We start from the raw sequence: 16,532 nt of genomic DNA, 5'->3' as shown, positions 1-16,532 counted from the left end.
GCTCTGATCCCCACCTGGCATCAACTGAAATGAATGGCTCTCGTCTTGGAGAAGTCTAATGTTTTGACAAGCTTCTGGGCTTGACCTTTACTCCTGATCTGAAATGGATCACGTACATCAAATCTGTTGCCAAGACCGCTGGAAAAATGGTCGGATCCTTCTATCGATCCAGTAGATATCTCACTGCTAATGCAATTCTCTATCTATATAAGAGCCAGGTACGTCTAAGGATGGAGTACTGTTGCCAAATCTGAGCAGGAGCTGCTAGAAAGGACTTGTCCTGCTTGATAGAGTTCAAAATAGACTTCGTAGCCTCGTAGGAGATGTCCTCTTCTCTTCCCTGCAATCTCTATCTCACAGAAGAGATGTTGCAAGTTTGTCTCTGCTTTATCGTTATTTTCATGGCAAGTGCTCGACTATGGTCCCCCCTAGCCAAACTTTCACAAGAAACACTCGTCTAGCTGAAAACACTATCAATAATTCCCCCCACTCTTTATCTGTACATAAACCTAAACGTAGATTCTATGAACAAAGCTGCTTTCTTAGAAGTGGACACCCGTGGAACTGTCTTCCCTTTTCCTGCTTTCCACCTGACTACAAGCTGATTGTCCAACGTAAACAAGTTCTTGAGGAGCCGTTCCACTTAAGTTAACAAATTTACCGAATTTCCATTACTAACAATTACGATATTGTCCTATTACTGTACACTCTTAACCCTTATCCTCGAATGGTCTCTGGGCCTTGATAAGTGCTGATGCCCATGTAAAATAAAATCAAAAATTTTTGCCTATACAACTGAAATAAAATGTTTTTTCTTACTTTCTCGGGTTGCTTGCTGAGCAATGCGACCAATTGTTCGATTGTCTTCAATTCACGGAACTGAACGAGATTCTCGCGGCTGATGGCACATTTCCAGATGGCTCCCGTTGCGGCTGCTAATAACTCCTTATTTGCAGATGACAAAATGGCGACCAACGGTGCCAAACCAGAGAATTCTCGCACCAAATCACGAGTTTCTTTGTCTTCTGCACACTGAAAGAATAAAGAGGAAACGTATTAACAAAACTAGTAGATCTATCTTGCGTTGCTTGGGTGTCAAATATTGTGAACGCAAGCCTACATAAAGATGTACATATATATATATATATATATATATATATATATATATATATATATATATATATATATATATATATCCCTTCCGTCTCGTAATTAAATCACAAGAGTAAAACGGGTACCGGACAAAACACTAAGTTAAAAAAAAAAAATAATAATTTAAAAATGCCCATCATGAGAGAATACAAACGAACTTATTTTTCAATGAGAAATGGATTTTATAGAATGAATAGTACACACACACACACACACACACACACACACACACACACACACACACACACATATATATATATATATATATATATATATATATACTAGCAAAAGTATCCGTCGTTGACTGGGTTCAAAAACAGCCTACAGAAAATGGACTCTGATTTATGAAAGTATTATAGGTTATGAAAAGAAAGGGTTGTAAAGAGATAGCTTCGAATTTGGGGGTATCAAAACCAAAGCAAAATATGATGAAAGTAAAAATAAAATAGATAAACCCCATAATTTATTATACCATACCTGTTCCCACTGAAACACTTATCACAATATTCTGTGGATCTATATTAAAAAACCTTGTTACACTTTGTGACATATTTCCATTCTATGGAGGTCAGGCGCGAACGAACACCCCATAATTTTATTATACCATATTTCTTCAAACTGAAACATAATTATCAAAGTATACTTACGCAGATAGATATAAAAGTCTTTATTAAAGTGTGTGTCTATTTCCGTTCTATGGAAGCCAGACACGAACGCAGACCCCACAATTTTATTATACCATCCCTATTTAAGTTAAAACATACTTATCAAAGTATTCTTATGTACATCTATATCAAAAACACTTGTAAACGTTTTTTTTTTTAATTTTTAAATATTTTATTTCCATACTTTGTGGTCCAGGCACAAATGCAGACCCCACAATTTGAATGAACCACCGTTCTGCCAGATCAAACATACCCATTCCTGTGTCTCGATACATTTTCTATCATTATATGTAATCAGTTTTTTAAAATAGTCAACCATATAGGAGCCTATTCGTGACCAGACACACACACATACACACACACACACACACACACACACACTCACATTCAGCTTTATATTATATAATAAATATATATAATACACGCACATATACACACATATACATATAATTGAAATTAAAAACGATAAATATTAGAGTCTACTATTGAAAATCCATCTGTTAAGGATACAAAAATACGAAAAAGAACTTATTTTTCAATGAGAAATGAATTATATAGAATGAATAGTGTACACACACACATACACACACACACACATACACACAGGCATAGGCGTGTGTGTTATATATACGTATATATAATCCACACGCACACACATAGATATATTTAATTAAAATTATAAAGATAAATATTAGTCTATCATTGAAAATCCAGGAAGTTTTTTTTTTTTATAATTCTTTGTCTGAATGTGTGTATATATATATATATATATATATATATATATATATATATATATATATATATATATATATATATATATCCTTGGATTTTACTTGTACAAATGGAAATTCAATTAACTTTCTTGAAGTTTTACATTTGGATTTTACCGTCACTGGATTTTTTTATCTTCCACCAGACTGTCCATTCGTGTGTAATCACCTTTTTCTTTACTATATTCCCTCTGCTTAACTTATTTTGTTTTCAAGTAAGATCTTTGACTTACTTGTTGTTTCATCATATACTTTTGCATGCAAAATCCGATCCCGCATTTTGCTAATTCCTACCCTCTGATGAGAAGGAGAGTATTTCTTCGAAACTCCGCGGATTAAGGACTATCCATTTATCTAGTGTTTCCTTTTCAGATTAAATATGTTTTTAACTCATTTCAAAGTGTTTTTTAACATATTTTATTAACTGTTTGCTCAAGTTAGGAATCTTTAGCTTTGCTTCATGCTATTCATGCCATATTTACTGGAAGAACCCCCCTTCCCCCCCCCCCCAAAAAAAAAAAATTGGCTATTCAGAATAAAGTATCGATATTGCTATTTTGGTTTGACTTTGAACTTCCAACGAGATAACTGTATACTGTCTCACCTTGAAGATTGCAAATGCACAATACATGACCAATTCTTCATTTTTACTCTTCAAGTTCTTCACGAGGTCTTCAATCATTCCTTCAGTTCTGATGGCAACTCGGTAACTTGGCTGCGGATAGATAAAATATTTAAATCAAAATTTGAGGTTTGTTTTACTGTACACATAGATTCGAAAAAGTTGTCAAAAAACAAATATATAACAAATAAATGTAATCAAAGTTACTTTTCTATCGAAATGGATAATTTTCTAGTGTTTTTATTTAATGTAACATGTTTATTCAGCTCGAAAAACATACAGTGTTTACCGATGTATTGGAAAATTTAAAATGGCACCGACTCTCTCTTTCACATGGTAAGTTTATGAAAAGGAGTTATAAATAAAAAAACTAGACAAAATACTGTTAGAAAGTCGCTCAATATATGTTACCGTGACATAGGCTGACATATATTCGGTGGGTTTTTAACAGTATTTTGTATATTTTTTATTTTTAACTCATTTTCCCAAACTTACAGAGTTCAACAGAGAATCCGGCGCCATTTTAAATTTTCCAGTGCATCGGTAAACTCTGTATGTTTTTCGAACTGAATAAACATGTTACATGTAATAAAAACACTAAAAAAATTATCCAGTTGGGTAGAAAAGTTACTTATCTTGCCTTTGATAACATTTATTTGTTATATATTTGTTTTTTGACAAATTTTTCGAATCTATGTGTACAGTAATACAAAACCCAAATTTGTTTAAGGAAAAAAGCGCTAAGTTTTTTTTTTGTTTGTGTTTTTTTTATTTATTAATAATGAGCCTCCATTTATAACGACCAAAAGCCACTCAAGTTGTATGATTAAAGATATCACGAAAAGACAAGCATTGATAAAAGAGCATAAGGGTTAAGGAGATAGAATAATTATAAGGATGAGAAATGGAGAATATTAGATTGGACACATTTCTCGATTATGTCCTAAAAAGCATTGGCCGCTTACGAATTTAATAAATAGAGATTTTTACTGGTTATTAAGTAGACATCGCAACGATTTACATTAAGCTGATTCCGCACATTAACACTTTTTTTATGCATGGGTCACCACTTATAAAGGCTAGATGTCAGTCGAGGATAAGGATAAATAAGATGGAATAATTGCCAGTTTAATGATGAAGAATATTGTGAGAGGATTTAAAATATTTAATGAAATAAATAAAGTTTGATTATTCGCATTATTTGGACTCATCGGACTACTGTTCTCATCTTGAGTGTGAATTTCACAACATTTCGGTCGATATAATCTCTGACCTTCTTCAGGTGTATCTTGTCGAATTCTGGAATGTTTCTGTTGAACTCGGGAATTTAGACGGAACTTTGTGCGGAACCCTTTATCTACTTCACGGAGGTAGCATGCTCTTGTTCCATCAGCCATGACTGGTTCTGAGTAATTTGCAATTGTATTTTTCGGTCGCTCACAGCCTTCAGGAGAATATCACTTTTTGCAATTGATTCTTCCAAATACTCTAACCACTGCGCCACGGGTCCTTGCGGACAATTCTATTAAGAAGCCTTAAACCTATTTTATTTCTATAAAATCACACTCAAGATGAGAACAGTAGTCAGATGAAGCAAAATAATACGAATAACCAATCCTCTATATATATTATTTTAATTGGAATTCATTATTGAGATGAGGATTATTTATATTAATTTATTTTATTGCGGACTATTATTCTCAATTTTATTAGTTGTTGCTTTACAACGTTTCGGCCAACTATTCCTCTGACCTTCGTCAGGTGGTAACCGCGACGATAGGAACTTCGAATCTCCTAACTGCATTCTCAGCAATCACTGCCATCCGTAGTTGTTGTCGTCTCACCACGTTTTGGCCAAGTAAGCCTCTGGCCGGCTTTGGGTAGGATTGAAACCGCTACTCTTTACGGTTCCAGATGAGCATTGTCTGAAGATAGTTTTATTGTTTTAGGCTCAAATCCAATTAAAAAGTTTGATCTATGTCCAAGTAACCTACATCTAAAATTTCAAGTGTTTAGACCTCAAATTGGCGGAGGAGTTTGGTAGAGTTTTCAAAGGACAAATCGTTGAACTTAGACCCCTTAACAGCCAAATTTCTGCCCGATTAAACCTATTAAAAAGATTTTCCCAAATCTCAGTACCCCATATATCAAATCTCGAGTCTGTAGACTGAAAATTGACAGAATAGTTTGGTAGGGAAATGTACACAGACAGACAGTTTCACTTTTATATATAGATTTATATCTCTAAGCTATACAATTTAGAGTTTAATTAAAAAGCATAAATCGTTTATTATCAGCGAGCAATCAGTGATAATGACTTGCGTGAAAACATTTAGTGATAATAATGACTTTTTTCTATATAAACTGTTTCTTCGATGTGTTGGGTGTCAGTCATCAATAAACGTGTGCGGTCTATTTAATACGTAATTATATTTAGTATGTATTTACATAAGTCACATCGTATGAAAAAAATAAAATAAAATCGATGGAAGAGTTTCAATGACTCAATTGTGGTGAAAAAAGTCACAAGTCACGTAAATGTTGCCTAGATTGATATACTTGCAGGGCTAACCGGCATTTTACGAAGGCATATAAAATAAAATAGAAGAGAAAGTATTATTGCCTCCATTGAGTCTCGAAAGACAAGGGATGCTCCTGTAGGGGCAGCTTTGCGTGTAATTGTGATGCAAGGATTGCTCAATATCCAACCATACCTCTCCGGAATCGGTACTGTTTAAGTCAATTGTAAGAAGTCCAGAATGACTGGAAACAATGCCGAGATAAGCGGAGAGCACATACATCCCCTGGAAATCCCAAATGATCACCCATTTAGTACTGACCAGGTTCAACGTTGCTTAACTTCGGTGATATGGTGGGAACTGGTGGGTTAACGTGATTATGACATGAAGTGAAAGTATATAATAATAATAATAATAATAATAAAATCGAGGGAATTGAAACTATAAGAAATCTTATAAACTGTAACCCCCCCCCCCACGTAATAAAAAAAGGCATCAGCTACGGCTGAGATAACACAAAGTAGTCATAAATAGTCAAGATAGAGGAGGATGCACATCAACTAGACTTCCACTGGAAGAATACACAGACTACTAGCCATAACCCTAATAGACAGACTACTAGCCATAACCCTAATAGACAGACTACTAGCCATAACCCTAATAGACAGACTACTAGCCATAACCCTAATAGACAGACTACTAGCCATAACCCTAATAGACAGACTACTAGCCATAACCCTAATAGACAGACTACTGGGATTTTTTAAAGCTTATTGTCTTTTTTTTTTTTTTTTTTTACACAGTGATCACCACTTATTAAGGCCCGGAAGCCACTCAGGGATAAGGGTTATTGCAAGTACATTACGTTAGTGTGGAGATTTGATGGAGTGTTTACTTAAGGGGGTGGTTCATTAGGAATTTGTTAACAATTAGACTTGAAGACATCCAAGTTGTAGTCCGGAGGGAAGCAGGCAGATGGAACAGAGTTCCACAGGCGTGCAGTTCTAAGAAAGAAGCTTTGTTCATGGAATCTGCGTTTTGATTTAGGCACAGATATAGAGTGGGGGAAATTTTTCACAGTGGATTCAGCTAGACGGGTGTTTTTCGTGAAAGATTGGCGAGGGGGGACCAGGGATTGGAGTTCAGACGAGCACCTGCCATGAAAATAACGATAAAACAAGGATAGGCTCGCAACGTCTCTTCTGTGGGAGAGGGGTTGAAGGGTAGAGAAAAGGGCATCCCTCACTAAGCCACAAAGCCTCTAAAATCCTATTTTTTTTTTTTTTTTTTACATGGAGGTCACCACTTATCAAGGACCGGAGGCCTGTCAGGGATAAGGGTTATTGCGTTTACAGTAATCAATGAGATAGTATTGTAGTAACCATTAATATTGGAGATTTGATAGAGTGTCTTACTTAAGGGGGCGGTTTGTCAGGAATTTGTTTATGTTGGACTTGAAGACATCCAAGCTGTAGTCAGGTGAGAAACAGGCAAATGGAAGAGAGTTCCACAGTCGTGCAGTTCTGAGAAAGAAGCTCTGCTCATGGAATCTACGTTTGGATTTAGGCACAGATAAAGAGTGGGGAAAATTATTGACAATAGATTCAGCCATACGGGTGTTTCTCGTGAAAGATTGGCAAGGGGGGACGAGAGATTCGAGCTCAGATGAGTGCTTGCCATGGAAATAACGATAAAACAAAGACAGGCTCGCAATGTTTCTTCTGTGGGAGAGAGGCTGCAGGAAAGAGAAAAAGGCATCTCCCACTAAGCTATGAAGTCTATTTTGTACTCTGTCAAGGCAGGATAGGCTGTTTTTAGCAGCTCCTGCTCAGATGTGGCAGCAGTACTCCATCTTTGGATGTACTTGGCTTTTATACAGATAGAGAATTGTATCAGTAGTGAGATATCTTCTGGAGCGGTAGAAGGATCCCACCATTTTCCCAGCATCCTTGGCAACAGACCTGATGTACGTGTTTCATTTCAGATCAGGAGTAAAGGTCAAACCCAGAAGCTTGTCAAAACATGGAGCCACCCCAAGACAAGAACCATCCATTTCAATTGATGCCAGATGGGGATCAGAGCGTTGATGATGTAAAGATTGAAGCTTGGTTTTGGATGCATTAAAAGTGACCAGCCACCTTTTCTCCCACTGTACCACATGCTTAAGATCAGAGGACAGAGAATTAGAGAGAACTTTGTCATTTACGGCCTTTGATGTGTTGCCATAGATGGTCGTGTCATCAGCATAGATGTCAACAAATGATTTAAGTATGTGTTTTGGGAGATCATTGATGTAGATCAGGAAGAGAGTTGGGCCCAGGATGGATCCCTGATGGACTCCAGCATTAATAGTGTAGGCCTCTGATTTCTGCCCATCAACCACTACTCTTATGAGCCTATTGGAGAGAAATGATTTAATGATTGAGAAAACATTTCCAGTGATACCGTAGCTGGAAATCTTGTGAAGTAGGCCCTTATGCCATACCTTATTGAAGGCTTCGATATGTCAAGAGCAATTGCCCTGGAAAGGAAGCCTTTGTCAAGAGATTCACTAATCCTATGAGATATAACCATTAGCACATCTGCTGTAAATCTTGCGGAGCGGAAACCATATTGCATGTCACTAAGAAGGTTGTTTCTGCTGAGGTAGTTGACTATTCTTTATTTAATATGGATTCCAACAACTTACTCATGACACACAGGAGACTTATTAGTTTGTACTGAGAGGGAGATGACTTTTCACCTGAATTCTTAAATACAGGGCATACTGATGATGTTTTCCAGGGTATTGGAAAGCACTTCTCCTTAAGGCAATGCTTAAACAGTTTTGTAAGTATGGGGGCAAGTTCTGGTTGGAGCTTTTTCAGCACTATAACTGGAATGCCATCAGGGCCAGTTGCTTTACTGGAATCAAGGTTCTTGATTAGCTTGGCGACCTCACGCACAGATATTTGTATGTTGCAGAGCGTGTTGTTCGTTATAGGAGGAAATATGGGGAGTTGATGGCTTTCGTTGCATAGAGTAGAATTAGCTGTAAAGTTCTTGGCAAATAGTCTGGCCTTGTCTGATACTGATGAGATGACCTTAGGTACATTGATGGTACTTAGGATAGAACGCACACTTCTGTTCAGGATCCTGTTTGCTATTTGCCAGAACTGGTGGGAACCAAGCCGCTGCTCAGCTACTTTTGATTTAACAGACTGAGCATATAGCTCTCTTGCATTTTTTATTACTCTTTTACAGTGGTTGCTGGCAGCCCTGAAAGCAACTTTAGTCTCAGTACATCTATTACGTTGATAGTTATGGAAAAACCGATTTCTGTGCACAATGGCAGCAACACATTCTGGGAAGAACCATGGCTGGGTGTTAGGTTTTTGTTGGAATTTTTTGGAGGGTATGAATCGGTCTATGCCTATAATTAACCATTCGGTCAGGTCTGATACTATAGAGGACACATCCTTTTTAAACATGGAATGCAGAGGTAGATAATAATAATAATAATAATAATAATTAGCGGAACCAGTGGAAATTCCATGGCAGTTGAAAATTTTTAAAACACATAAATATGAATCAAAAAAGATAAAATGAAACAAGTAACGACGAATTTAAAAACAATTTTTTTTAGCAAATTCTTGTTTAAACTTTTAAAGTTAAAAATAATTGATTTTAAAAAATTTAGATTTTTTTCAATGAAAATTCAACACCCAACACATTGGGTTTTTTTTTTCCGCATAATTTTTTAAATATAAATCATAAAGGAAGAGATGTCAATTCAATTACACATTTTTTTTTAAATTTTAAAAAGAAACAATAATTAATGAAAAAAAAAACTTAGTCTCTTCTCAACATAATTTTTTTAAAATTATAAAGTAAAATTTGAAACTGTAAACATATTTTTTTGTTGTTAAAAATGATTGGTTCTAATGATTTTTAACTGATCAAGAATGATTATAAAGGGAGGTAATTCGTTTCTCATTAATTAATGTTAGCGATGATGATGTTTTTTGTTTGTGACGCTGAGTGTACGGACCAGTAAATTAATATTTAGATAATAATAATAATAATAATAATAATAATAATAATAATGTACTGAGAAAGTGTCAAGCTGGAACAAGTTCTAACATGGAGGAAAACATTAATCACCTAATGTACATGGACGATCTGAAACTCTTTGCAAGGACCAAAAATGAACTAGAGACATTAACAAATACCACCAGGATCTTCAGGCAGGATATCCAAATGGAGTTTGGTATGGAAAAGTGCGCACTACTAGTTATAAGAAAGGGAAAACTAGAGACGACAGAAGGCATGGAACTAACCAACCAAACGGAGATTAGGACACTAGGGGAACAAGACGACTGTAAATACCTGGGAGTACTGGAAGCAGACACCATCAAAGCAATAGAAATGGAAGAGAGAATTAGAAAGGAATACGTCAGGAGAACAAGATAACTTCTCGAAACCAAATTATATAGCAGAAACCTAATAAAAGGCATAAATACATGGGTAGTATCGCTAGTAAGATACTCTGGACCATAGGGTGAACTAAAGAAGAACTGAGACAACTCGAGCAGAAGATCAGGAAACTCATGACCATGCACAACGCACTACATCCGACTCTACGTAAAAAGGAAAGACGGCGGGGGGGGACTGGTTAATATAGAAGACTGTGAATGACAGCTAAAAAGAACTAGAAAAATACTTAATGCGAAACACTGAAAGAATAATCATAGCAATGAGAGACACGGAAAAAATCAACAAAACAGAAAACAGAGAGACAAAGGATAAGACAAAAAAAGAAAAGTGGGAAGAGAAACAACTACACGGAAGATTCATAAGGATGATAAAAGATGAAAATAATGAAAACACTTGGGCATGGATGCGAAAAGGACACATAAGCCGAGAAACTGAATCCCTAATAACTGCAGCACAAGACAACTCGATAAGAACCAACCACATCAAAACAAAGATCGACAAAACACAAGAAAACAGCAAATGTAGACTCTGTGGACAAAGAGACGGGACGATAAACCATATAATAAGTGAATGCAGCAAACTGGCCCAAAGGAATACAAGAACAGACACAACGAAGTGGAAAGGGTAGTGCACTGGGAATTATGCAAACAACTGCATCTCAAACGCACAGACAAGTGGTACAAACATAAGCCGGCAACAGTACTTGAAAACGAGAATCACAAAGTCCTATGGAACATGGACATAAAACTGATAAACCCATTCAAGCAAGAAGACCGGATGTCGTAATAATTAACAAGAAAAGAAAATCCTGTCAAATCGTAGACTTTACTGTTCCAGCTGACCACAGGGTGAATATCAAAGAAAAGGAGAAACGGAGAAAATACACAGAGCTAGCCAGAGAGCTGAAAGGGATATGGAAGATGAAGAAAATCAAAATGATACCTATAATAGTGGGAGCACTAGGAACAATTCTTAAAAACTTTGAAAAAAGAAGGGGAGAAATTGGAATCAAAGGAATGACTGGAAAAATACAACGAACAACAATCATGAAAACAGCTGAAATATTAAGAAAAACCCTTGAATGTGGAAACCAACACACAGGAGCAACAAGTGCAGGCCAGACAAAAAGTTGCAAAAGGCAAAACATGGAACCAAGAACACTGAAGCCGCATATCTATAAGTTCTCTAACCCCATCCTCCCATTGCCACATCACTGCCTCCCTCCCCCCAAAGAGTGAGATAAAATAGCCAAGTAGAATCAAGGAGGAAGGAAAGACCGATGAACTGATCAGACCTCCGCCGGATAAGTGCAAAGAGAACTGGGGCCTTGGAGAGGCTTAGGGCCACTCAAATCCCAGTAAAGACCAATAGCTACTGCCAACGAGAAATCAATGGCAGGCAGCTGTTGCGATGATGTAAATTTATTTGCAAATGTTATCGAAAGAGAAGGAGAGTCCTGGAAACCTGGGGAGACTTGTTGTCACTCAGCTTCTAGTGAATACCACAGGCTGTTTTCAGGGAAAGATCTCCGAAGACCTGTGTGAAAGCTCCCTGTGAGCCTATAATAATAATAATAACAATAAGAAGAAGAAGAAGAAGAAGAAGAACTAGTGGGACCTGTGGAAATTCCACAAAGGTCATTCATATGCAATATATTGATGTTGGCATTCTGTGAATGTCCAGCGTAAATGGAGAGCCCTGATATTATTATATCTCTTTTGTTAAAACTGCAGAAGTATTTGTCTAAGCTAGCAGGGACGCCCAGCGGAGCATGGTAAAATACGCTTAAATATATTTACATATATTATAGTCAATTCGATTCTTATATATTATCAGTATTTCAGCCCGGCGTTGCCCGGGTGTTTGAAGGTGTATGCTGAGCAAAAAAAAAAAAAAAAAAGGGTTAATTTTTAAAACTTTTTTTACCCCTATTATGACCCCTTAACATTTATTGTTTTGGGCTCAAATCGAGTTATTAAGTTAGATCCATGTCCAAGGAACCTATATCTAAAATTTCAAGTGTGTAGACCCAAAATTGTCGGAGGAGTTTGGTAGAGTTCTCAAAGGTCAAATCGTTGACCTTGGACCCCTTAACAGCGAAATTTCCGGCCGAAAACCGATCACATCGATTTTCCCAAATCTCAGACTCACAGACACGTTCACGTTTATATATATACTAGTATTTCAGCCCAGCGTTGCCCGGATGTTTGGAGGTGTATTCTGAGCAAAAAAAAAAAAAAAGGTCAATTTTTTTAACTTTGACCCCTATTATGACCCCTTAACATTTATTGCTTTGGGCTCAAATCAAGTTATTAAGTTAGATCCATGTCCAAGGAGCCTATATATAAAATTTCAAGTGTTTAGACCCCAAATTATGGGAGGAGTTTGGTAGAGGTCTCAAGATCAAATCGTTTAACTTTGACCCCTTAATCGCCAAATTTCTGGCCGAAAACCGATCACATAGATTTTCCCAAATCTCAGTACCCTGTATATCAAATTTCAAGTCTGTAGACTTAAAATTGGCAGAGTTATTGCGAAGGAAAATGTACACCGACACACAGACAGACAGACACACAGACACGTTCACTTTTTTTAGATATATAGATAGATAATTTAGAATAATTTTGGCTTCAAACATCTTCATTTCTAATAGAAGTAATAGTATAGTTCCAGATACAGACAGACATATACCAAATCTCCATTTGTAATAGAATAACCGTGTAGTTTCAGCTTCAGACACACTTGTGATGGATGGTTCGAATACACCTTAGACATGACACACTCCAACACTCTCCCCGAGTTTGACTGTTTCCAACAACAATGAATTAGTTAATTGCTACATTGGCCACACGATTATCCAACTTCTTCTATAATCGTAGACTTGGTCAGAAACGCTTTGCTCCATTGATAGGACACTTGCTTTTTTCGGCTTTGTTTGTAATTACACTCGATAACGGATAGTTTAAAAGCTCTTTTTAGATACGTCCAACCATCTAAAAAAAATAAAATAAAATAAAATAATAAATAAATAAAAAAAGACGCAACCTTTCGGTCGGTCAGTCGGTCTGCCACGCTTAAGTTTGTAAATACTATTCTTGCTTTAGCGCCAGATTTTAGTTTGAAAATTGTTTTTGGCCTGCCACCTTTAAGTATGAAATAATATTTTGTTGTTCTGTCACACTTAAGTTTGAAATAGTTTGTTTTGCTTAGATTTGAAATGATATGTTGTTGTTTTGTCATGCTTAGGCGTGAATAGTATTTTTTGTTAGTCTGCCATGCTTAGGTTCGAAATAGTATTTTCATGAGTCTGTCATGCTTAGTTTTTTAAAATTACATTTTCATCCCAAACAAGCCACTTTAATGTAGAGACATAATTTGCAAGGATACCATGTAGGGAGTTGAGCAGAAAGATGTCCGTTCAAATTACAGTTGCACTTCTGCATGTCAGTACAGTCGGGGAAGCAGGAATCCGGAAGGGAATTCCAAAGTCCAGCAGTTCTGGAGAAGAAACTATTAGAGCAGAAGGCTTTCTTACATCTTGGGATTTCTACTGTGTAGGGGTGGGATTTTGTTACTTGTCAGGTTTGTCGGGGGTGTTCACGCCGAGGAGGTACAAGTTCGTCAGTGCATTCACCATTAAAATACTTTTAAAACAGACAGAGGGATGCAACATTTCGTTAAATCGACAGAGGTTGAAGCTTAGATGACAGTTCAAGACCTATCAGATTGGCGACTTTCTTTTGAACCCTGTCCAGGAGTGAGAGACTAGTAGCAGATGCACCAGTCCAAACGTAACAACAATACTCCATACATGGGCGAATGGTGGCTTTGTAGAGGTACAGGATACTTTCAGGCGTAAGTAACTTTCTAGCATGGTAGAGAGAGCCCACCTTCTTCACAGTATCTGTTCCAATTCATGTCCCCTGTGAAAGTTTTAAAAGGTATTTTGTTAGTCTGTCATGCTCAGATTTAAAAGAGTATTTTCTTGAATGGCCACTTAAGTTATAAACAGCATTTTCGTTAGTCTATAACACTTAAAGTTTGAAATAGTATTTTGTTAGTCTATAACAATTAATGTGGTATTTTCGCCGATTTGAAATAACATATTCGTCAGTCTGTCAAAGTTAAGCTTGGTATAATAATTCCGCCACACTGCTAAGGTTAAGTTTAAAGTATCATTTTTGTCGATCTGCCACGATAAAGTAAAAGAATTGAAGAGACTCCAATGGAATTGTATACAATAATGTCAGTTTAAGCTGTTTTGGTGAGCAAATTAAAATATCTTAACTTTAACAGTTCCCTTGGCTGGAATACGGTGTTTCCAAAAGAAAACAACTGATGCGAAATAAGACATAAATAATACATTGTCGTTATGACCAAGAAAATTTACTAAGCAAGACTCGGACACGAAAAACGTTTAGAAAAAAGCTATTTGTATTTACAGCAAGACAGAATGCATTAAGAAATAGAGTTGTAGTTCTTAGCACTAATATGGCGTACTACGAGAGACAGTATTTACAGTCACTCCATATTTCAAGTTTCGCTAGTACTCTTTGTCTAATTTCGGTATTCTTTGCCGAGACTATTCCTTGAACAAAAATTAGGCATTTAAAATCATCTGCTGACAATTCCGCTAGTTCTAAATCGTTACAGCGGTTGTTTACGACGGGCACAAACGCTAAATAATCTTCGTCGTCATGTTTAGCCAAATTAAAACATTGCCACCTTTTGTAGAAAAATGACGTATTGGGGCTGAAATGTTCTGATAGTAAATTACACGCGAACTCCAGATCCGTTTCTTTTATATAGAATGCAGACTACAAATCTGTTGTATTCAGCAACTTCTAACTTTCATAAAATTAATCAAATATTTTTCGTATCAGGCCAATCTTTGCAATTAACGTTAACTAGTTTTCATACCTTCTAAAGAAAGCGTCGAACATTTTGTCTTCATTAGGAACGTACATCAAAGTTTTATAGTGTCCTCTACAGTGTTTTGCTGCAGTTAATATGTGATTTATAGTTAATACTTTTGAGAAGTAATTATTAATGATTTTTGTGATTGATCTTTCATTTAGAATACACTTTATTCAGTTTTCTGTTATTGTAGAACCTGTTGTTTTTGTAGTTTGTGCAGTTTTGCAATGTGGGCTTTCATCATCTGAATGTTAATGGCCTTAAATTCATCCATGTTGTAGATTGTTACTTTTACATATTAATTTCCTTTGTTTTAGCCGCAATGTTTTTCAAGTAAAGTTTTGAGAATATTTTTTCTCTCTTCATTCGGCATCTGTCAAAACAAAGGACATATGAAGTATTTTCGTTGAAAAACTATTTTTTAGTTGAGTATGCCCTCCATTTTAAGATAGATTCAGTGTGTGAGTACAAATGTGGGATTTACCCTTTTCCTGTTTTTCCATGTGAGCTTTCATCATTTGAATAATAATAGTTTTGAATTCATCCATGTTCGAAGTTAGGTTTGTTGTAGGTGATAATAATGTGTTGTAAGTATCCCCTTCTTTGTCGCAAGATTTGTTGTGGCCCAAATAGATCACTAAAAAACACGGGGACAGATACAGGTATTTGTATTTTCAACAAGACAGAATATATTAAGAACGACAGTTGTAGTACTTAGCGCCAACATGGCGTACTACGAGTAGTAGTTACTACACTCCCACCCTGGTAGGAAGCGATATGACACAAGGTTAGGAGGTGCCATAAATGAGCCAGCATCCTAAAGGAGAAGTAGTATTCCGGCTCTACAAAAATAAGTCTAAGTAGTCCCGTCGGCATTCTTCGGTGAGGGCGTCTAAGATCACAATAAACTTGCTCCTCCCGAAAGCGGGTGGACCCCCATCTCTTCTTTCCTTCCTTCCTTCCTTTCTTTCCAGTTTTTCACCTTCTTCTCCCTTCTCTTTCACTTGTTGATTACTTTCCTAGTTTCTTCTCCCCTCTCTTACACTTGTTGATTACTTTTCCTTCTTTTCTTCATTTCTTTTGCCTTTGTTTTCCTAATTTCAACGAACGAAGTAACGTTAACTAACGGAAACCCGTTCTTAATTCATATTACCACACAATATTGCATTGGGTTCGACCCCAACTCGGTCCCCACCTACTCTTCAATTCCTTCTCTCTTTATTTCTCCTTTAATTTCCTTGCCATGACAACAAAACTCTCCATTACTACTCTAAATATATCCCATGGCACACACATATGCACGCATTATGTCTGTCTCTCTCTCTTTCTCTCTCTCCTCCTCTATCTCTCTCTGACACCCTCTCTGCCTGTCTCCTTTCGGTGTCTCTCATAGTCTCTTTATCTCTGTCCC

At 36.6% G+C, this 16,532-nt stretch overlaps 1 protein-coding gene across 1 annotated transcript in view; it reads right to left on the bottom strand.

Annotated features, from left to right (window-relative positions):
* LOC145247954 (outer dynein arm-docking complex subunit 2-like) overlaps window positions 1-16,532 on the bottom strand; it is a 627,728-nt gene that overhangs the window by 256,130 nt on the left and 355,066 nt on the right. Inside the window, exons 14-15 of the mRNA XM_080109601.1 lie at window positions 3,192-3,302; window positions 820-1,032 (exon numbers count right to left, since the gene is read on the bottom strand). Of these exons, the coding sequence (XP_079965727.1) occupies window positions 820-1,032; window positions 3,192-3,302 (324 nt within the window). The remainder of the gene's footprint in view (window positions 1-819; window positions 1,033-3,191; window positions 3,303-16,532) is intronic.

Source organism: Euprymna scolopes, chromosome 26 (assembly GCF_053919585.1).
Source record: "Euprymna scolopes isolate OS-2025 chromosome 26, ASM5391958v1, whole genome shotgun sequence".
NCBI lineage: Eukaryota > Metazoa > Mollusca > Cephalopoda > Sepiida > Sepiolidae > Euprymna > Euprymna scolopes.
Note: the sequence above shows the minus strand (reverse complement) of the source record. Positions and strands in the feature narration are given on the sequence as shown.